The 23,457-nt window shown below is 38.2% G+C and overlaps 1 protein-coding gene across 2 annotated transcripts in view; it reads right to left on the bottom strand.

Annotated features, from left to right (window-relative positions):
* The window catches only part of GUCY1A2 (guanylate cyclase 1 soluble subunit alpha 2), a 318,707-nt gene that overhangs the window by 92,987 nt on the left and 202,263 nt on the right, over nucleotides 1-23,457 (bottom strand). For both annotated transcript variants that reach the window (XM_053204169.1, XM_053204170.1), the window contains exon 6: nucleotides 6,555-6,698. In XM_053204169.1, coding sequence (XP_053060144.1) covers nucleotides 6,555-6,698 — 144 coding nt within the window. The remainder of the gene's footprint in view (nucleotides 1-6,554; nucleotides 6,699-23,457) is intronic.

Below are 23,457 nucleotides of genomic sequence, written 5' to 3'. Positions count from 1 at the left end.
GATGGCTGATACCGTCAAGGAAATAAAAACAGTATGAAAAGTTTTGTCAGATGAATGGAAACTTAAAAAAACTACAAACTGCTCTGACAACATGAAGTATCAAGGGGGCGGGTTTAATGAATGATTTTCATAACCAGTTGAGTGGAGTATTAGTGAGTTAGTAGAGCTGAAGAGAGTATACAGACTTTAAATTTCTAATAATTAAACAGAAGCAAAGTATAAAAGAGAACCTATTGTAACCTCCTGTACTGGTAAACTCTCAGTGAAAATATACTCTAAACATATTCTTTAAAGACACAGAAACACATTTCTAGTACCATATAAATTCACTATACGAAGTGATGTATTAGAAAATACATTTAGCCATAAATTTCACCAGTAATAGTAACTTTGTATATTATTGCTACAATAAAACAGTAATTTACCAAAACTGCAACTATCTGCATTACCTAAAAGATTAAAAGTACTTTCAAACGTTGTCTACTGGATAAACACAGGAGGTGAGAATAAATTGGGCTATCTTAGTGAGTTCCCATAATGCCCAAGTAGTTCTTCTGAACCCTTAGGTTTTTGTCCTTAGGTTTAAGTTCTAGAGATACAACATTTCTGGTAAGTACAATACACACTTCAGGGTGAAAAATAAAATTAGAATTTTATACATAAACACTTATCAAAGAATCACAGAGAATCAAATTACCAAATAATTAGTTTTTCTTTTCCCTAAATACAATCTTGGGCTATAATCTCATGGGGTTAAGTGAATACTGCAGTATTTGCAGAGAACAAATCCCTCCAAATATTAAAGTAACAATACCAGATTTCCTTTATAAATAACAAGTATTTAAAAATTAATTGGAGAATAATTATTTCATAATCTCAAAAAATGCTGTAAACTCATTAGAAGATTCAGTCAAAGCTTACACGAGTTACAATTTAATGTATTACATGCAAATTGTAGTATACATAAATTGTATGTTAATATTCCTGCCTTTGGACTAGGCGGTTAGAGAAGATTCATAGCATTTCCCGGATTTGCAATTAAGATTGCTAAACACATTAGTATTACAACATGATTACACATTGTCTTTTTTTAAACTCTCTTTCACAATCTCTGTATAATTGCCTCATTATATAAAATGCACTGTTCTCTAAACTAATGAAGCGAATTTGAATTTGTGTGCCTGTGTGATGAAATTCAATGCAAATATTTTTTAAAAACTGAAGTCCAGAAGTAAAACTTAGATATTTGGACACGCTGACTCAATCTTCTTCAAAAGCCTGAAATCGTAAAAATGCCACTGGTCTTTCCAAAATCTATATAATCACATTCTCTAGTCCATCAACGCAGCTTCTCTTTCCTACCCACATTTTTATTTCTAAGGAATAAAGCACAAGCAGTAATAAACATTTTGTTATTTTAATCAAACAGTGGTTAAATTATTAGTAAAAGCCTTTCAGCCTTAAAAACTGTTCAAAATACTTTGGTAGGATTAGGGTCACAAGGTTAAAGAACAGCATGAAGTCATACAATTTTCTAGTGAAGTCACAATACAGTAGCTCAAACAAAGGGCAAAGAATATAAATTTGATAGTACTTTTCTTCAAGAGTTAAGTTTAAGATGTAAGAAAAATCAGATTTCCTCTGCACGGGGGGAGTGGAATAAGCATAATGCTGACATTTCTACAAGTTCAGTCAGGAGAATAAACACCATATTGAGAAAATATTAAAAATTATAATCATTCATGTTAAAAGCAGCCTTTTGTTTGTTTCAAATTTTTATTTATATTCTAATTAGTTAATATATAGTGTAGCATTGGTTTCAGGAGAATTTAGTGATTCATCACTTACATACAAGACCCAGTACCCATCACAACAAGTGCCCTCCTTAGTGCCCATCACCCATCTAGCCCATCCCGCACCCACCGCCCTCCATCAACCCTCAGTCTGTTCTCTATGGCTAAGTCTCTTAGGGTTTGCTTCCCTCTATGAAAGCAGGCTTAATTAAAGTCACTTTGGGATTATTTTTCCAAATGGACCATATTTGTGAATGCTCTGTAGCTACAGTATAGAACAAGCCTCTCAGTCTCATTAGAGTATTTATGAAAAATAATTTCTGTGAATATTATAAAATGAATAACTGAAATACTATATTCTTTTGTTGCTTTAAAAATTTTTTAAACTAAACCAATTTTACAGTTAAGGATTCAAGGATATTACCAATCACTTTCAAGGAATTGTAACTGATAATTCAGGTACATATTTCCTGTAATGAGAGGTGCCTGAAATACTTATAAAATCATGTACACATTATCAATTAATTTTTCAAAATATGAAAGGTTTGAGGGAACTTTATTTTGAAGTATTACAACTTAAATAGCTTAAATTTTAAGCATCCTAAACTTACATAGTTTGAAGTAAACCATCAGCTGATCACATATCAACCCTACTGCACACCCAAGCATTTTTTTTTTAACGTTTATTTATTTTTGAGACAGAGAGAGACAGAGCATGAACGGGGGAGGGTCAGAGCGAGAGGGAGACACAGAATCTGAAACAGGCTCCAGGCTCCGAACTGGCAGCACAGAGCCCAATGCGGGGCTTGAACTCACAAACCGTGAGATCAGGACTTGAGCCGAAGTCAGAAGCTTACCCGACTGGGCCACCCAGGCGCCCCACACCCAAGCATTTTTAATAAAAGATTCTTTCAATAAGTTTAGAAATGTTCCCATGGCACCAACTTAGAAGCCAATTCAAAGTCAAATTAATATGCCAAAAACAATCTCAAACCACGCAAATAATATGAATAAGTAATGAAGCTAAAATTATTAAAGTGGTTTTATGATTTTGAATTCTCTTTCTGCATTCTTATTAAATCTTTATAGACATTTCCTCTTCTGATTTAATAAGACCATCTGATTCATAAGACAGAGTAATGTTACATACCACAGATAAAAATATGGAGGAGCACACCGTAACGCATGATTCCCTGGTTTTGTTCTAGGGTAATTTAAGTTTGCTTTGACAAGGCTGAATCAATACAAACATGATATCCCCTATAAAAGAAAATCCAACATAGGAAAACAATCCCAAGTGATAAGACTGCTCGGCTAGTAGTCTTGAAAATTTAAGAACTGATAGGAACTCAGTCTGGACTGTGTACATTTGCAGTTTGAAGCAGATCTGAGACAGCATTACTTTGTTTTCCTGGCAAAGGTAGAAGTGTCATTCCTATACTTGAATAACTGGATAATTATGACCTGAGGGGACTTAAACTAGTTTTTTGAATGCTCCATGCTTTCCTATTTTTATTGCTGATGAGAATGGTGAGAAAACCCTTTCTCTTTCCACTGTTTTTTTTTAACGTTTATTTATTTTTGAGACAGAGAGAGACAGAGCATGAACAGGGGAGGGGCAGAGAGAGAGGGAGACACAGAATTGGAAACAGGCTCCAGGCTCTGAGCAGTCGGCACAGAGCCCGACGGGGGGCTCGCACTCACGGACCGCGAGATCGTGACCTGAGCCGAAGTCGGACACTTAACCGACCGAGCCACCCAGGCGCCCCCTTTCCACTTCTTAAAACTGCCAAATGTAAACATATATGTAAACATCAAAGAACAGTAGTAAAATGGGTGATTCTGCACTATAATCCTACCTGCACTTTCCTTCCTGCCTCCTCTCTCTTCCCATCATCTTCTTCCTTTCCCTTGGAGTTAAGCACCATCTTGAATTTGTAGTAACCACCCCCTTTTTTTTTTCCTATACCCTTTTTCCAGCAATGCAGCTATCTCTAAATAACATGTTTTTTCCCACTTTCCCAGTTTTGAGACTTAATTAAGTGGGATAAGACTACAGCCTTCTTTTCAGACTTGCTTCTCTTGCTCCAGATTATGTTTTTGACATTCATCCTTGTTGGTGTCAGTAGCTGAAGTCATTCATTTTCCCAAGTGTATGGTGTGTGTGTGTGTGTGTGTGTGTGTGTCTACACATACACACGTACATATACATATTTTTTTTACAGGCAATCCTTTCTATTAGATGGTTATTTGAGTTATTTCCAGTTTGAAACTCTTATCAAGGTGTTGCTGTGAATAATCTTGTGACTTGTGCTACACCTGAACACGTTCTTCCCTGAGCAAGTGTCTAGGGGCGAGGTTGCTGGGATGTAGTCAAGGCACACACTAAGGCACACACAATATACCGTACTTGGGACGGCGCACTCCCACCAGCTGTGTGTGACTTCCCCCTGCTCCAGATCCTTACCAACTGTGATAGTGTCAGAGCTTCAAAGTTGTGCCAAACTAGTAGGTAGCAATGCTACAGGATGGTACTACCGATATATAGTCATCCCGTTACTCATGAGGTTAACCAAAGATACTTTTAATGGTTAAATGTGTTGCAAAAAACCCTCCTAGTTTGTGGTTATCTTTTTACTCTTTTTAGGTGTTATTTGATAAGCAGGAAGGTTTTAACTTCAGTGTAGAAAAATTTACACCTATTTTCCTTTATGATTTGATAAGTTTTGACTTGACTAGTTTACAAAAAAAAAAAAAAGTTCCTTGTGCTGAGTTAAAAACTCCCAAATTATAAATTTAAGACCTTACAGTGGGGCCCTTCACATTTAACCCAGATGGAATTACATTCTGGACAGCTTCGTGAAGTAGAGGTCCAGTTTTAATACTTTTGTCCACATGGATAAACAGTTGTCCTCCAACCTTTGATGGAATAGCCCATTCTTTCCCCACAAATCAATTTCACCTTCACCATGTATCAAGTCCCTCTTTTCTCCGACACACTACAGAATTATTAAGACATGTTCAGTTTTGAATTCCTATGATTTGGCTTCATAGAATCCCTTAGGATTACTGGGTCAGAGAACTGATTGATGTCTTTTACTGTTCCAGAAAAAAAAATTCCTTGTTTTGCATTCCCTCTGTAACTCCATGTGAAACCCCAACTGAACATATATTTTCCTACTCTGTCCTCCATTCCTCCCACATATTTTATATTTTACATTATCTTATTCATATTTCCACATTTTTAATTCTCTGGACCTGATTATGGGTAATTTCTTCAGCTTTAAGTTTCAGTATACTAATTTTTCCTTCAGCTCTGTCTAATCTGCTTTTAAATTCATCTACCGGCCATTTTCTTAAGTATTATGTTGATTACTTAGGGGTTCCCTGGTTCTTTTTCATATCTACTGTTCTTGTCTCGTGTTTTTAAGCTTCTTCTTTATTTTCTTACTTATATTAAACATTGTCATTTTGATTCTGTCTGAAAATTTTGATAATCTGATAACACTTCACTGTTTTCTTAGCTATTGTTCCCACTGGTTCTTACCTATAATAGTTTGATTTCTTTCATGAACGTGTGGGTTTAGGGTTATTTTTTTGTGGGGGAGGTGAGGGCTTGTTTTATTTTGTTTTTAGTATTAGTCACTCAGTCCCCAGATACGGATATCCATATATTCAAATATGGATATTCATATATCCAAAGATATGGATATTCTTTGCAAGAGGGATTGAAGTTGACTTCCTCCAGAAAGAAGTAATGTTTCCTAGTTTCCTACTCTCACTTCTCATGACAGAGCAATGAATTTAAATTCCCCACTGAAATTTTGTCAATCTACACACGCAACATTATTGGCACATTTTTTCTTTCCTAATAGTTCAGTGAGGTGCTTAGTAGTTTTTAGAAATCTTAAAGAGTGTTAAATATTTTAAAAATATTTTTAACACAGCATTTTAATAACTTTAGTCAGAAGGACACTCATAATATCTAATTTGCCCTAACTCCAGGAATAGGATTGTACCACATTTTGAAGCTTTCTTTTTCTCTATTTATTTTAAACTCACATTTGGTGAGCTGTTGTAAAAGGGCTGCCTTACATTCATGGTTACTTCTCCAAATACATGATTTCTGGTTTCTAAGAAGTCACAGTAACAATACTTCTGGGATCCACTGGGTCTGGGAAAGACTAGAGGTAGGTGATCTCATCCATTCTTAGAGGTAGACGTTAGACTGCAGAGAGGCATCAGTACCAAAAAGAGTACAATATACCAGGAGCTACATTTCTCACCACTATTAAATTTTCTTAGTTATTGGGCTCCGACCTTCAAGCTCTGCTACATTAAAAACACGCACAGGTAACCCTGAGTGCTGAAGTTTTATCAGCAACACTTACCTGTACGCTACCCAAAGTAAGCGTTCAGGTCCTCCATTTTCTTACTTCTTAGGATTATGTCTGAGACCCTGATTCCCACTACCATCTTTGCTTGGTGTTGGTGAGTTGGTAACTGACAAGGAGTGTTTCTTTAGTCTGTCTTTAGCTCTTTGTTTTCTCCATGGCAATTGGCCTTTCATACACCTTTTCCTATTTTGGATCTTATTCCATTTGTTCTTTTCCTGGTGTTCTATGAGTTTTTTCTAGTTAAGCCTCATCCTCCTTACTTGTCTAAATCTGTAGGACACGTAAGTAGAATTCAAAAGGGAATTTCTTGCCCCCTTCACTTAAAGGCATGCTACTACTCAAACCACATTGTAGAGAAGGTTACCTGAATTGGTCTTCCATCAGGTGTCAGCACCTCTTCTGAAAGTTCCATCATCTTCAGGGCCATGAGAGCAATGGGCTTAGCGTGGCAGAGGCTTTTCCTATGGAGTCCTGCAGCAACACAGTATGCATCACCTATTGTTTCCACCTGCAGCAATCAGACAAACCAAATGCAAACATATGATAATGAGCCAGAAGAGAAATGATGAGTTATCTGCAATCACAAATGTTGCTGAAAACATGTCAGCAAAACATCAATAAATTAAGCAATTAGACAACAGAGTGTAATCACAGCAGAGTTTGCAAACAGCCGCTGTCGAATACTGACATCTCACTCCAGGGCTGTTCATCAATGTTATCACCATAGATGATCATTGAAATTGGGGAAAACTGGAACACAAAACAATTATCCTCCACAAAAACAGAACTGCCAGTATTTTGTGTGAACAATTTTCAAATAATGACCTTTTACAAAGCTATCCTCTTGTCTCCTTCAACCTTTCAATATTATTTATATCTGAGAGATGAGAAACTGATGTACAAAAACCCATCCATAACCCTACAATTAAAGAGGTAACAGGCACTGTCAGAGTCTTTTCAGGCCCTATTCTAATTTTATTGTCAGCATCCATTCTGAATAGACATTGCTTTTGTTAAATCTTTTAAGTATTTACCCCAGGTTAAAATTCTTAAATTGCTAAAGCATATAGCATGGTACATAACTTATGTTCAGAGGAAAGTTCTCTAATTATCCAAAGTATATGGTGGTATACTTTGGATAATTTGCAAATGATATATCTGACAAGGGGTCAATATCCAAACACTAGAAAGAACTCCTATAACTCAACACTAAAGAAACCAAATAATCCAGTTAAAAACTGGGCAGAGGACCAGAATAGACACTTTTCCAAGGAAGACATACAGATGATCAACAGACACATGAAAAGATGCTCAACATCACTAACAATCAGGGAAATCCAAATCAAAACCACAATGAGTTATCACCTTACACCCATCTGGGCTAAAATTAAAAAGACAAGAAGTAACAAGTATTGGTGAGGATGTAGAGAAAAAGGAGGTGGGAATGTAAATTGGTGCAGCCATTGTGGAAAAGAGTATGGAAAAAGTATAATACTTTTTTAAAGAAACAGTTGCTCAAAACATTAAAAATAGACATGCCATATGATCCAATAATTCCATTATTCAGTATTTACTGAAGGAAAATAAAAACATGAACTAGAAAAGGTATACGCATCTCTATGTTTACTGCAGCATTATTTACAATAGCCAAGACACAAAAGCTACCTAAGGGTCCATCAACAGACAAACAGATAAAAAAAGATGAAATTGTGCCATTTGAGACAAGATAGATGGACACAGGAGGTATTATTCCGAGTGCGATAAGTCAATCAGAGAAAGACAAAGACCATGTGAGTCCACTCATAAATGGAATCTTAATAAACAAACAAAAAGCAGAATCAGAACTATAAATACAGAGAACTGATGGTTACCAGAGGAGAGGAGGATGGAGGTGTTGCCAAAATGGATGAAGGGGAGAGGGAAATAGAAGCTTCCAGTTATGGAATAAGTCAAGGGAGTAAAAAGAGCATAAGGTATATAGTCAATGATATTGTAATAGTGATGTAATGGGACAAGTGATGGTGAGCACAGCATAATGTATAAACTTGACCAATCACGAAGTTGAACACCTACAACTAATCTAACATTGTGTGTCAACCATTCTCAAATTAAAAAAGTATATGGAGATGGGGCGCCTGGGTGGCTCAATCAGTAGAGCGTCCGACTTTGGCTCAGGTCATGATCTCACAGTCCATGAGTTTGAGCCCCGCATCAGGTCTGTGCTGACAGCTCGGAGCCTGGAGCCTGCTTCAGATCCTGTGTCTCCCCCTCTCTCTGCCCCTCCCCTACTCATGCTCTGTCTCTCTCTGTCTCAAAAATAAATAAAAACATTTTTAAAAAAGTATATGGAGGTAAACTCCTCAATAGTTCTAACATTTTAATTAGAGGAAAGTGACAAAATATTATGTTAAATGTCCAATTCCAATATCACCTTTTCTATGAATCCCTCCATGGTCTCTCCATTGGTTCTTAGTACAACTAACCATTCCTTCTGTTTCCACAGCACTTCCCACACCTCTTTGCTATGGCTTTCATCATAGGTTATAATCAAGATGTATCCCCAACTCTGATGGCAGCTCTTTAAGAATGGGTCCATGTTTTCTTCATCTCTGTACTCCTAATGCTTATAGTGGTTTCTAAAATATAGCTACTTAGTAAATATATACCAAATGAATAAACAAATAAATCATGTTTATCATGATTTATCCATGTTTACCCATGTTTATCATGATTATAATAAATCATTCTAATAGTGTGTTCATATTCACTGCTCATTTCATGAGTGCCACATAGATGTGTATAGAAAAAAAAATGCCTCTGAATGATTGGAGATGCTTCTATCATAAATTACTAAAACTTATAAAATATGCTATTAGTTAAGATATAATAGCCATATTTAGATTTTGTGAGTGCATTCTAACAATAGGGTATTAAAAAATGTACTGCATAAAATCTGTTGGCACTTATTTAGGGAATATAATGAGAAGAGTTAAGCTCATGAGACGAGGAAGGCCAAAACGATCACTTGATCACCAAAATCTTCTCAGAAAATATGCATCTAAAGTTACTCCCAATACCCTAGACCTATCATGAAGTTCAACATTGTCACCTGTTTTCTTGTGCCAGAGAAATGGAAATAAAATCATATGGTAAGAAAAGAAAGACAATGCATTGTGAGTTGGGAAAGGTTATACTCCAAGGACTGAAATATACTTCCCCCAAAGAATTCCCACTGAGAAAGACATCCAGTAAATAATGAATGTCTAAAATGTGTCAGTTTACCATTTCCCCCTGGAAACACAATGTCTTCTGCTAATCCTATTTATTTCATCCTTTTGTACTTCTATATACTTTTTTTAAGTTTTTATATGAATTCCAGTTAACAAACAGTGTAATATTAGTTTCAGGTGTACAATATAGTGATTCAACACTTTCATACAACACCCAGTGCCCATCACAAGTGTACTCCTTCATCCCTGTCACCTATTTCACTGATGCCCCCACTCACCCCCCGCTTTGGTAACCATCAGTGTATTCTCTGCAGTTAAGAGTGTGTTTCTTGGTTTGCTTCTCTCTCTCTTTCCCCTTGGCTTACTTGTTTCTTAAATCCCACATGAGTGAAATCATATGGTATTTGTCTTTCTCTAACTGACTGACTTTGCTTAGCATTATACCCCCTAGCTCCAACCATATCATTGCAAGTGGCAAGATTTCATTCTTTTTTATAGCTGAGAAATGTTCCATTCTATGTATATACCACATGTTGTGAGCTATGAACTTTGAAACTAAATTCTGATTTTCAGATATCAGAACACATAGGCAGTAAATTATTTGTACAAACTGAATTGCTTTAGAGTGAACTGTAAACATGCATGTTCCTGAAGCATTATCTCTTCTTGAAATCCCTATCCTCCTCTTCTTCATCAGCCATCATCTTCATTATCTTTTCAGCTAAAGTTGAATGAGTTCCACTAAATGTGTATTCCTAGAATTTGTACCATAAGAATACAGATTAGTTATATGTTGTACTTTTTTTCTTTTAGCAGTGTGTAATGTAGTATGGATATGGACCAGTTGCCAATGGATACAACACAGAATTCTAAGAAAGTGCAAGATAAATGTGTACACAATATAACAAATTCACCTGAAAATCTATACATGATCATGTAAGCTTTTATACTATTTAGTTCCCAAATATTTGAAGTCTGTTTACCTGTCAGAAACAATAGGATCAAGAATTAGGCAAGGGATGCCTGGGTGGCTCAGTTGCTTAAGTGTCTGACTCTTGATTTTGGTTGAGGTCATGATCTCAACAATCATGAGTTCCAGCCCTATGTTGGGTTTGGAGCTAATGGCAATGAGCCTGCTTGGGATTCTCTCTGTCTCTCCCTCTCTCTCCCTCTCCCTCCCTCCCTGCCCCCTCTTGCTCGTGCTCTCTCTCTCTCAAAATAAATAAATAAATAAACTGAAAAAAACTAGGCAAGAAATAGACATCAAAAAACAATGGCCTGTATCAAGTTGTGCAACTCACAATTATTCATAAACACCCAACATATAGAAAAAATCTAAAAGATATTTTCATCATGCTAGGCTAGAGTATGTTGCAATAACAATATAACTTCAAAATCTGAATGCCCCAAAACAACAAAGGCTTATTTTTGATTCATGCTACAAATTCATGTGAGTTAAGGGATTGGAGGAGAGGGGAGAAACATGTGCTGTGTCTCTCTACTCTAGGACAAAGGCTAATAGAACCTCCCCACCTGGTGCTAGTTGCCATGGCAGAGATAAAGAGGTTCTGACAAACCATGCACTAGCCATTACAGCTTTGTCCCAGATGTGACATATAGAGCTTCTCAAGATTCATTCACCAAAGCAAGTCACATGACCATGATCAGTGCAAAGGCGATGGGAAAATTCAACCACCCTTCTGCCCAGACACGAATCAGAAATATTTGGTGAGTAGTACTTGTATGCACATGAATGACTAGGTAATAGCTTAAAAGTTTTCAAATACTTAGATGTCTGGAAACTGCAAGTAATATATCTGTAAGATGTTTTTTTTTCCTTCCTTACAGATATATTCAGCATCTTAACCTAAAAATCTTGGTCTAAATGCTACCACCTTAGCCATGCATCTTTCCATGGAAGTTCTATTCTTCTCTCCCTTCATCTAATTCTGATCTATGCAAGTTTAGCAGAATTAATATGCAAATTTTAATGGGTTCCCTCCAAAAACATTAGTCAATTTTGCTTCACGGGAGCAGAAAAAGGGAAAACATTATATACCAATTACATTTGCTCCTAAGGATGTTTCCTTGAGTTAAACCAGATAAACAAGTGGAAATTGTAAACTTTCAAAAAAAAAACCTGCCTGTAAAGTTGACTATGTTCTGAATTCCTTTACAATTGCCTTGGTGTTTTTTACATACAATTTTAAATACAACAAACTACCTAAAGTAGTGCATTTCATTTATTTTTGACATCTCTGACCTGTTCTTGAATGATACTAGATAAGAATAAAGATGGCTAAATTAGTCGTGGAGGTGGAAAAGACTGCTCACATCCTTTTCTGAACATAGGAGGCTTCTGCACTAAAATTATTATGTATGACTATTGCCTCACATATTATTATAGATGCTTTTATCAAACTAAAACAATTTACCCATCTCTGTATATCATCTGTTCAACCCTTGATAGTAAAAACCCTCACATTATCCCAGAAATAAAGGAGGTGTAGAAATAAAGGAGTGCACAGAGCCGTGCACTCTTCCTTTTTATTTGTTATTTTAGTTAAAAAAAATTTTTTTAATGTTTATTTATTTTTGAGAGAGAGACAGACAGAGTCAGAGCCTGAGTGGGATAGGGTCAGAGAGAGAGGGAGACATAGAATCTGAAGCAGGCTCCAGGCTCCAAGCTGTCAGCACAGAGCCTGATGCAGGGCTCAAACTCACGAACTGTGAGGTCATGACCTGAGCCAAAGTTGGACACCCAACTGACTGAGCCATCCAGGCGCCCCAATGTTATTTTAGTTTTAAAGTAATCATTTAAAAGAGTTTATTTTAGTTCTTAATAGTATCTCACTCCTGTAACATTCTTCTCCATCCCCTCCAGGCTAATGCTCAAGAAATATCTACAAGGTTTCTTAGAAATTTGGGCACAGTAAGGAGAAAGGAGTTTGTGTGTGTTATGCAGAAGGGTAGTGGTGGTGATACTGGCCTAGGATTAGCCTAAAAGAATACTGTGTATAACAGGGCAATGAATAATCTCTGTCCCACGGATTCACACCCACCTCAGTCCTTCAATCCCACAATCCTTGATATGTCTTCTTTTGAACTTTAGGACTTGTAAAAGAAAGCTTGTGGAGTGGGGGGGAGGGGCATAAAAATAGAGGGTCAGAGAGCTCTGGAAGCCTATTTTACTGGACAACCTCCCTCTCTCTTTCTAGGTATGATCGAGAGGAGAAGCAAATTGGAAAGTCTGCTTTCTAGTTTTTTTCTTTCTGGTTTTGGTTCCTCAAGTCATTAAAAACAGAAAGAGGAGAGAAAAGTTGAGAGAGGCACAGAAAGGAGAAGAGAGATACTGGAATGAGTTGGAGGCAGATGAAGTCTACAAATGAATATGTCTTTTCTCTCCTGGAATCTCACAGAGCACTTGGTCACCTGGTCATGATCAGGTAGGTCAAAGGGGGCTTAGAAACATGCCACACTCTGCATGGGCTCATTGACTGTGGCTAAGAACATGTGTTTCCCAGAAAGGACACCCTATTCACCCTTGTTGAGAGGATAGAGCCACACCTGCCAGCCTAATCACCTCTATGACATCAGGTATGGTTCCTGAGTGACAATGAAAGGAAGGGAGGTAGAAGCGGTTTCCAGTGGTTGGTAGGGAGCCTGAATCCACCGGTGGTTCTGAAGGTCCCTGTCACCTAGAAACCAAAAAATGGGGTTGCTGGTGCTCTGGACACAGATTATCCAAAAGACTGACTAGAAAAGGTAGAGCATGGCACAGGCCTTCATGAAGACTTATCAGTAGCAAAAAAGCTACTGGAAAGTTTTGGATTTGGGTAGATTTAGAGGTCCCTTACTTTTATCCTTTACCTCATACAAGTTCAGCAGCTCTCCAGTGTTTATGTCCCTGTTTTTCCAGATACTCAGCAGGGTGGGTGACATGGGCTCCTGGCCAAAGATGAAAATTCAGGTGTTGATGGCCAAGCACAGGTCTTGGGGCCATGGCGTTATCCACTGGAAGATGAGAAACTTGCCAGACATTAAACATGAACCTAGCTTTTCATTGTTCTTGTGGTTGTGGGGCTTGAAGATACAATGATCCTCTTCCAATATGACTCTTAAGTACCTACATCAGAAGCAGGCAGGAAGGCCTTAACACAAAGATTCAAGCAATGGAGATCAAGGCAGTGCTGTCTTTAGTATCATTTCCTTGGCTTAGACAGATGACGGCCATGTCCACAAAAGCTACATTAATGACGATGACAGCAGTGATGGAGCACAGAGACCAGCACATGCATAACACCACAGTTGGCCAAACAGAGGTCCGACAACTGATGGCAAGTAATCTTGGGCGAGAACATTTTCCAAAGGCAGGCGTTAACCACATGAGTACCCAAAGAGCTTGAGTATCTCCATGGACTGCCCTGCTGAATGTGGTCTGATTTCCCTTCACAGGGTAGTTACTCCTGTACGAACTGGGCTATAGTTCCCCATTAGTAATAACAATTGTTTTGTCAGATTCTGGGAGGCTGTGGTCTGAGGCAGTGATGAAGGTGAAGAAGCTACAAGTGATGTGCTGCTCCTGTAGATGAAGGCCAGGGGGGCAAACGGTGCTGATCCTATGTTTCAAATGGAAAGAAATGACACCTGTCCAGAAGATCTGACCTTTAATGATTGCCTTGTTTCTGCAGTAAGAGTCTGTCCAAAAGAAGACCCTGAACTTGTAGCCTGTCCTGGGATGTCTGAACTCTTTCATCCCTAATTGGTATAAAGCTTAGCAAATCTGCATTGGATCTCTTAAGTGTTAGGTGGGGGTTGGCTCAAAAGGCGAGGTCCCACAAGGCGGGTATATTTTGGTTGATGAAACTTGTGCCCTCACCCAAGTGCCGCTGCATTCACCCCAACTTGGGATTCAGGTGAAGGCCCTGCCAACTTGAGCATCCATGGTCTCTAACTCCACACTCAACAAGGTCCCTGAAGAGATCACGTTCAGGGCTCAAGCCCCCCCCCCCCACTTCCTTTACCTCCACCACTTTATTCTCGTGCACCATCTCTCATCTGAACTTCCCTTCCTCATCTTCTCCTCTACCTCCTCATTCATTTTTCTTCTCCAGGATTCCAATCTCTCCACTGGCTCTTCATCCACTACTTCCTTCTGCTGCCACTGAGAGAGAGGTGGCACACTCTTCAGTCATCACCTGAGATCTCTATGACATCATGAACCAGATCTCTGTAGGCATTCCACCTGGCATTACCAGGGTGTGAAAGTAGATCACTCACCAGTAATAGAGGAAAGGGAGAAAACTGAGGCTTCACAGGTGATGGCTGGCAGAATGCAGCAGCCTGGATATGGCCACACCCTGCCACCTTAATTCTAAAGGAGGGGACACCACTGAGGACACCAGTTCCTGGGATTAGACAGAACAGTAACAACTGAGCAAGAAGAGCCTCTATCTCCCACAGGGGGACCAAGAAGCAGCCTCCACCTCCTTAGCACATTCATTTTCATCAGACGCTATGTTGGGAATCCACCTCCACATATTTATCCCCTTCCTATACAACGACTACCAGAAAGCAAAATTGTTACCCTGTCCTTTTTAATTTTTTTCAGATCATCTTATAGTCAATCCAATATTAGCACTTTCATTATAGGTCCTATTTTATGATGTCAAAGGCTGATATTCTGGAAATAATTTTGATGTTTTAATGAGTTAATGTTGCAAAGGCTAGTGCTCCGTGCTGGTCCTTATGTGGTCATTGGCAATAAGAACGAAGGTGTGATGGGTCATTAAAGTAACCTCCTATTTATTACTTCTAACTTTCTATGGATGTTACCTCTTGTCACACAGGAACTGAAAGTTCTCACTTGGCATTGTCATTAACTGGAACTTCAGAGAGAGGAGTGTCTGTACACAAACACTGACTCTTGGCACAGTCTCAGGAAAATAAAAGTTCGCGCTCCTAAAGTCAGCTCCCATTTTTACCCATGGACTGTTTTCCCCACTACAGCTTTAAAATTCACAGTCTGATTATCCCCAGGCATCCTGAATCAGCAAATGGGTTGAAACCAGGTTTATTTACTCTTTTTTAAAGGCCTTGAAAACCACATGGATGTGCTCATTATTTTGAAAGGAGATGTCTCATAAAGAAGAGGAACTATTTCTACCTCACTGGGTACACAGCTTGGAGGGCATGTTCCTAACACTACAAACTAGACAGACAAAGTCTATCTTAAGAGGAAGCCCTCGCTTTCAAGTTTTCTTTCCCTACTTCTGAGTCTGTAACTGGCATACAAATACCCAATGGATAAATTTCTCTCTTTAGCATGGTATTACATTGGTGTTGGGAGTGTGTGTGTGTGTGTGCGCACACGCATGCACGCACATGTTTATATTCTCCTCCTACTAGATATGTACTTTACTTTTTATATGCCTGGATCCTAGCACAGTAGCAGGATCATTTTTATGAGTTTTACTGAATGCTTTAAATTGTGTCTGATTTCTACAGGTTGGAATTGTAAAGTTTTCCAACTCAAAACTCAGGACCACCTACATAAAAATCACCCAGAGGGTACTTGTTAAAAATCAGACCCCAAAGGCCCCACACCTAGATCTACTAAATCAAAATATAGGTATAAGGCCCAGCCATCTACATTTTCACATGTTCTCAGGTATATTTGTGATTTTCAAAGTTAAAGGACTTCTCTTATAGTACATGAACTAACAACACTACAATATTTACCCAGATATTCACCTTTTCTTTAAGACCCAAGGAGAAGAAAAGAAAAAGAAAAAAGAAAAGAAAGAAAAGTACTCCTACCCTTGAACTCCAGTCATTCCCATATACTCCTTCTTGGTCTTCCACCCTATCCCATAGGGCAATAAACTTCTCCAAAGATTTCCTTGTCAGAACTTTCAACAAGTCCTAGCCCAGGCATCACCCCAGCCCCCCCTCCCCCAAATGCTGAGGGTAATTTTGCACAATAGGTATTCAATGATCCAAAGCAAGTTTGCTGAGTTCAATTAATGGCTGTATAATGGCTTAGCAATTCAAATGGAAACTACTTTAAGGATTTACTGATAAAGCTACTTAAAAACCCCTCATTCTTTAAAAAAAAAAATCTGTCTAATTACACTCATTTTGGTTGACGTCTCTGACCCAAATACTACTTCTTTTAAGGATGTCTCTACAGTGCTCAGCTGATACAGCACTGGAAAAGAGGTCATGGATATAAATAGAACAGTGATTTGGCCTGGTAACTACTCCCAAATGAGGGAAAATAGATTCCAAATGACTGCCTATCAAATAAAGCTCTTCTGGTAATATGCTCAGTAGATCTAACAATATAAACTCCAGTTTCTTCCCAGGAATCTCAACCATGTGGAAAATGCTGCTGTCAAGCCCCAGGTTATTTACCATAAAAGTTATTGAATACTGGGTCATGTGAAAAAAGAAAAATATATTGAAACATGCAGTCAAAATTTCTTTCTAAATCTTCAAGTTAGATGTGGGCAAGTGAAAATTTCTTTCTGCTGTCCAGCAGGCTATCCTGTAGGATCATCAATGATACGGCTCCAACTCTCCACTTTCATCCCCCACTACCACTTTTACTCTATGCGCCAATCAAAATGAAGAACACAAAGTTCTTTGCCAACTTCCCATATCTCCCACCACCATGTTTATACACAGAGTTACTGCTCTACTTGAAATCATCAACTATTTACTCTTTGTAAAATAATTACTGAGTCTATCGCTTTCAAGAGAAGTTTTCCAGGGATTCCTGATTTGCCAGAACTTTAAACATTGCCCCTAAAAATCAGTGAATGTCTGCTATATTTTCAGTAAACACATAATGAGTGTAAAATTAAGTGAATTAATGTCACACAAGTGAATAATTTCAAGACTTATGATAATGCTACAGTAATCAAGACCTTGTGATACTAGTGAAGGAACAAATATATCAGTGGCACAGAACAGAGAACCCAGATGTAGATTCTCAGAAATACAGTCAACTGATCTTTGACAAATAATGAAAGGCTGGGCACCTGAGTGGCTCAACTGGTCAAGTGTACCACTCTTGACTTCTTAGCTCAGGTCTGACTCTTGACGTCAGCTCAGGTCATGATATCATGGTTCATGAGTCTGAGCCTCACATCAGGATCTGTACTGACCGTGTGGTGGAGCCTGTTTCCAATATGATCTCTCCCTCCCTCTCTGCCCCTCCCCCGAGCATGCTGTGCTAGCTCTCACACACACAAAATAAACAAGCAAACAAAAAAGAAGCAATAGCAACAAAGTGGAGCAAAGACAGCTTCTTTAACAAATGATACTGGAACGAGTAGATATCCACATGCAAACGAATGAATCTAGACAGAGACCTTACACCCTTCACAAAAATTAACTAGAAATGGCTCACAGACCTAAATGGAAAATGGAAAACTATAAAACTACTGTAAGAAGAAAACCTAGATGACCTTGGGATATGGTGATGCCTTTTTACATGCAATACTGAAGACAAGATCTATGATAGAAATAATTGATACACTGGACTTCATTAAAATTAAAATCTGCTCTACAAAAGACAGTATAAAGAGAATGAGAAGACAAGACAAAGACTGGGAGAAAATATTTGCAAAAGACACATCTGATAAAGAACTCTTATCCAAAATATAGAGACAGCTCTTAAAATTCACCAGTAAGAAAATAACCCGATTGAAAAATGGGCCAAACACCTTAACAGACATCTCACCAAAGATATACAGATAACAAATAAGTATATGAAAAGATGCATCACATCCTATATCATCAGAGAAATGATAAATTAGATAAATGAACAAATAAACACGGTCCATACAAACAATGGAATATTATTCAGCACTAAAACAAAATGAACCATCAAACCGTGATAAGACCTGGAGACTTAGATGCATATTAGTAAGTAAAAGAAACCAATCTGAAAAGGCATCATACTATATGATTCCAACTATACGACACTGTGGAAAAGGTAACACTATGGAGATAGCAAAAAGACTAGTAATTGACAGTTACTGGTGAGTGAGGAGGGGGATGACTAGGGATAGAATTTTTCAGGCATTGAAAATACTCTGTATGATATTAGAATGATGAACATATGCTGTTATACACTTAATCAAACCCATAGAATGTGCAATACAAGAGTGAATCCTAAAGCAAACTATGGACTTGAGGTGTTTATAATGTATCAATGTGAGTTCATCCTTGGTAAAAAATCATTCTGGTGAATGATGCTGACTGGGTAAAGCTACGGGGCCAGCATATATATGGGAAATTTCGGTACCTTACTCTCCATTTTATTGTAAACATAAAACTGCTCTAAAAATATTAAGTCTTCTTTTAAGAAGTGCATGGTGAAGCCAAATAAGCAAATCAAATGAAACTGTTTCATTACAAATTTGTTTCTTGGAGCAAGATTATCTAATCTCCATAAATTCTAATAGCTTCAGGTATCAATATAATTACTATCTTTTATCCTCCCAGATTAAGCTTTCCACACCCCCTCTTCCGTGAGTTAAATGTGTCACATGCCTCCAAGTCCATTTCCATGCTCTATCTTTGCTGATCCTTTAAATCCTTCAGTAGAAAGTGATCTTTGCTTCTTAAAGAAATGCAATAAAACTTGGCCGCGGCACGGCACGGCACGGCACGTTGTACACCACAGTCACTCGTGTTTGTACTTTGTTATCATCCTGTCTAGATTACTAGGCCACTTGCTTTTGCAAGCAAGGATAGTATCTTAGTTATCTTTTTAAGTCCTGCAGGGGTTAATAGAGCGCTAGAATAGTAGACGCTTAGAGAATTATGACTGAGTCAAACTGTATTATAAACATCTCTATCAAGAGCTAGGTCAATATAGATAATATATAAACTACTTTCAAAATCAAAGTCATCATTAACAATCAACTCACGATGAGCCTACCTAATGCCAAATCAAGAACATATTCAGATCAGCAGGTGATTTGCATGAATGGAAGTATTTCCATTAAGTAGACAAAATTAACTGCTTCCTTCTGGTTTCCATCAATGACTCAAGCCTCTGATACACACCTGCCAGCCCAGGTAATGCTACCATCATTTCTCACTTGAATGATGGCGATAATATCCTTATGTTCTGCTGTTGCACTTCAGATCTATGCCCACACCACTGAGAAAGTGATTTTGTTAATTCTTTATTTTTTTAATGATTTCAGGAATAGAATTTACTGATTTCATCACTTTCATAGGACACCCAGTGCTCATCACAATTACCCTCCTTAATGCCCATCACCCATCTAGCCCAGCCCCGCCCACCTTCCTCCAGCAACCCTCAGTTCTTTCTCTGTATGTAATAGTCTCTCATGGTTTGCCTCCCTCTCTGTTTTTATTTCTTTTTTTTGCTTCCCTTCCCTTATGTTCATCTGTTGTGTTTCTTAAATTCCACATATGAGTGAAATTATATGATATTTGTCTTTCTCTGACAGGCTTATTTCATTTAGCATAATACATCCTAGTTTCATCTACAATGTCACAAAAGGCAAGATTCCGTTCTTTTTGATGTCTAAGTAATATCTCATTGAATATATATACCATAGCTTCCTTATCCATTCATCTGTCAAAGGACACTTGGGCTTTTTCCATATTTTGGCTATTGTCAATACCGCTGCTATAAACATTGGGGTACATGTGTCCCTTTGAATCAGCATTTTTATATCCTTTGGATAAATACCTAGTAGTGCAATTGCTGGGTCATAGGGTAGTTCTATTTTTAATTTTTTGAGAAACCTCCATACTGTTTTCCAGAATGGCTGCACCAGTTTGAATTCCCACCAACAGTGCAAGAGTGTTCTCCTTTGTCCATATCCTCACCAACATCTGTTGTTGTGTTAATTTTAGTTTCTGTGACAGGTGTGAGGTGGTATCTCAGTGTGGTTTTGATTGGCATTTCCCTGATGATGAATGATGCTGAGCATTTCTCATGTGTCTATTTCATGTGACATTTATCTGGATGTCTTCTTTGGAAAAGAATCTATTCGTGTCTTCTAGCCATTTCTTCACTGATTTATATGATAAAGTGATTTTGATGAAGCAAATCTACTTGTGTCACTCCTCTACCCAAAATCCTTCCATGACTTCATTTTGATCCTATGATTCAGACCAAATTCCTTAAAAAAGGCTAAAACACCAGGTTCTAGCTCCTACCTATCTTTACCTTGTGCTACTCTTCCATTATTTCAGTTTGACCACAGTGATCTTCATTTACTTGTTCCAAGTTAATCATGTTCCTTTCTGACTCACAGCCTTTGCGGATCCTGACCGCCCCCCCCCCACCCCCCGTGTACAATCCTCTGTTTCCACCATCCTTCCTACCTGGTTAGCTCCTCCTCATCCCTTAGATCTCTACTTTAAGGTCACCTCCTCATGGATGCCTTCCTGAACTCCTAGGCTAAAGTGGATGTCTCTATCACAGGCTCTCATAACACCATGTAATTTTTTCTCAGTCATTTTGTAGTAGTTTATAATTATGTATTTTTTGAGAAGTGATTCTCTGTCATCCTCACTAGACTATGAACTCCATGAAGGCAGGTATCATGTCCATTTTGCTCACTAGTTGGCATGCTGGTGACATGTGGTAGGTGCTCAAGAAACATTCCTTTAAGGGATAAATGGGTGAAAGGGGTTGGTCAAGTTGTGGACCTCCTTAAGATCATGCAGCCTTGAGACCCCCACAAGCAGCCTTCTGGAAGAGATAAAGCCTAAGCAATGTTAAGTCCACAACCTATTAGCTTTGTGACCTCAGACTATTTCTTTAACCTTTTTAAGCCTCATCTTCTTCCTCTGTAGAAAGCAAATAATATCTATTTTATAATGCTGATGAAAAGATTAAATTTTATACCTCTCTAGTGATAGCCATAATTTTAATTAATTAATCATTAACTGTGTCATTATTTGTTTAATGTCTATCCCCAATGCTCAATTTATAAGCACCAAACAATATGGACCATGCCACTATGCTCCAATGCCTAGCTTAGTATGTAGAACACAGTAGGTGATAATTATTTTTTGAAGATAAAATAAATCATATAAAAAGAATTTAGCATCGTACCTAGCTAAATTAGGCATTCGGTAAATATCAATGTCTACTATAGATTGAATGTTTGTGTCCCCCCGAATTCCTATGTTGAAATTCAATCCTCAATGTGATGATATTGGGATATAGGAGGTGATTAGAGACCTTTGGGAGGGCTCTACACTCATGAATGAGATTTGAGTCCTTATAAAAGAGACCACAGAAGGTGAACATCCTTGTCCCTTCCAGTATGTGAGGACATGGCAAGAAGACAGCCATCTATGAGCCAGGAAGTGGATCCTCGCTAGACAGTGAATCTGCCGACACCTTGATCTTGGAACTCCCAGCCTCCAAAACTGTGAAGAATAAATTTCTGTTGTGTATAAGCTACCTGGTGTGGTATTTTTGTTAAAGCAATCCAAATGGGCGCAGACACTCTTCTTCCCCCCCTTCATAGCAAATTCCCCAAGACATTCCTTCTAGCCCTGCTGTTCTTTCAATTGGGTGGAGGTGGAATCAGTTGCTGGCACTGTTCATTAATTCACAAGGTATTTACTGCAGATAGTGTTATTATGTGGAAAATTCAAAGTTGAATTTTCACTCTCAAGTGAAATACACTCTCTTTTTTATGGGCAGAAAAAAATCCCAACAACAATGATCTGCTGAGCACAATTTATGTGTCAACCACAACAAAATGTTCTGTAAGTACTACTGTTCCAACTTTATAGAAGCAGAAGGTAGGCACAGATATGTTACATGACTTAATTAAGTAACAAAGAATTAAAATGAGCTTTCCATGCTTCTGTTCAATACCCTTCCCTCTACTCTTAATTGTCATTGCACATGAGCAAATTCAACAGTCCTCAGCAGGCCTCCTGTGATGGTCAAAGAAATTTCTTTCATCATACAGCTGAAATATGCCCTATTGTTTATGAGACAGTGAAATGAGCAATGAAATTAGGTTAAGTGGGAAGAGAGAGAGGCACAAAGTTTCCTTTCCATGACAGCATAAAAAAATCTATACAATATCAAACTTTGAGGGGCACCTGCGTGGCTCAGTGCGTTGAGCATCTGACTCTTGATTGCAGCAGCTTGGGTCATGATCCGAGGGTCATGTGATTGAGACCCAAGTTGGGCTCTGCACTGACAGCTCAGAGCCTGCCTGGGATTCTCTCTCTCCCTCTCTCTGTGCCCCTCCCCTACATTCACTGTACACAAACAAACAACCTTAAAAAAATATATCAAACTTTGAGTACTCAAGGAAAATAGGAAATTAAAAATATTGCTTTGGACTATATTAAGAACAGTATTATCTTAATAGGCAGCTTTAATACATTGCAACATCTTGGCACATGCATGTGCATGCGCGCGCGCACACACACACACACACACACACACAGCTGGATCAGAAGTCCAACAAGAGTTTTGCTTCAGCTGATTTCTCATAGTTTTCTAAATTATTAAAAATCCTGTTAACAATTTCAAAGCTTGACCACTCTCAACAATAGCCAAATTATGGAAAGAGCCTAAATGTCCATCAACTGATGAATGGATAAAGAAATTGTGGTTTATATACACAATGGAATACTACGTGGCAATGAGAAAGAATGAAATATGGCCCTTTGTAGCAACGTGGATGGATCTGGAGAGTGTGATGCTAAGTGAAATAAGCCTTACAGAGACAGACAGATACCATATGTTTTCACTCTTATGTGGATCCTGAGAAAATTAACAGAAACCCATGGGGGAGGGAAAGGAAAAAAAAAGAGGTTAGAGTGGGAGAGAGCCAAAGCATAAAAGACTCTTAAAAACTAAGAACAAACTGAGGGTTGATGGGGTGTGGGAGGGAGGGGAGGGTGGGTTATGGGTACTGAGGAGGGCACCTTTTGGGATGAGCACTGGGTGTTGTATGGAAACCAATTTGACAATAAATTTCATATATTGAAAAAAAAATA

The sequence above is a fragment of the Acinonyx jubatus genome, chromosome D1 (genome assembly GCF_027475565.1).
Source record: "Acinonyx jubatus isolate Ajub_Pintada_27869175 chromosome D1, VMU_Ajub_asm_v1.0, whole genome shotgun sequence".
In the NCBI taxonomy this organism is placed as follows: Eukaryota; Metazoa; Chordata; class Mammalia; order Carnivora; family Felidae; genus Acinonyx; species Acinonyx jubatus.
This window is presented reverse-complemented; position numbering and strand designations above follow the sequence as displayed.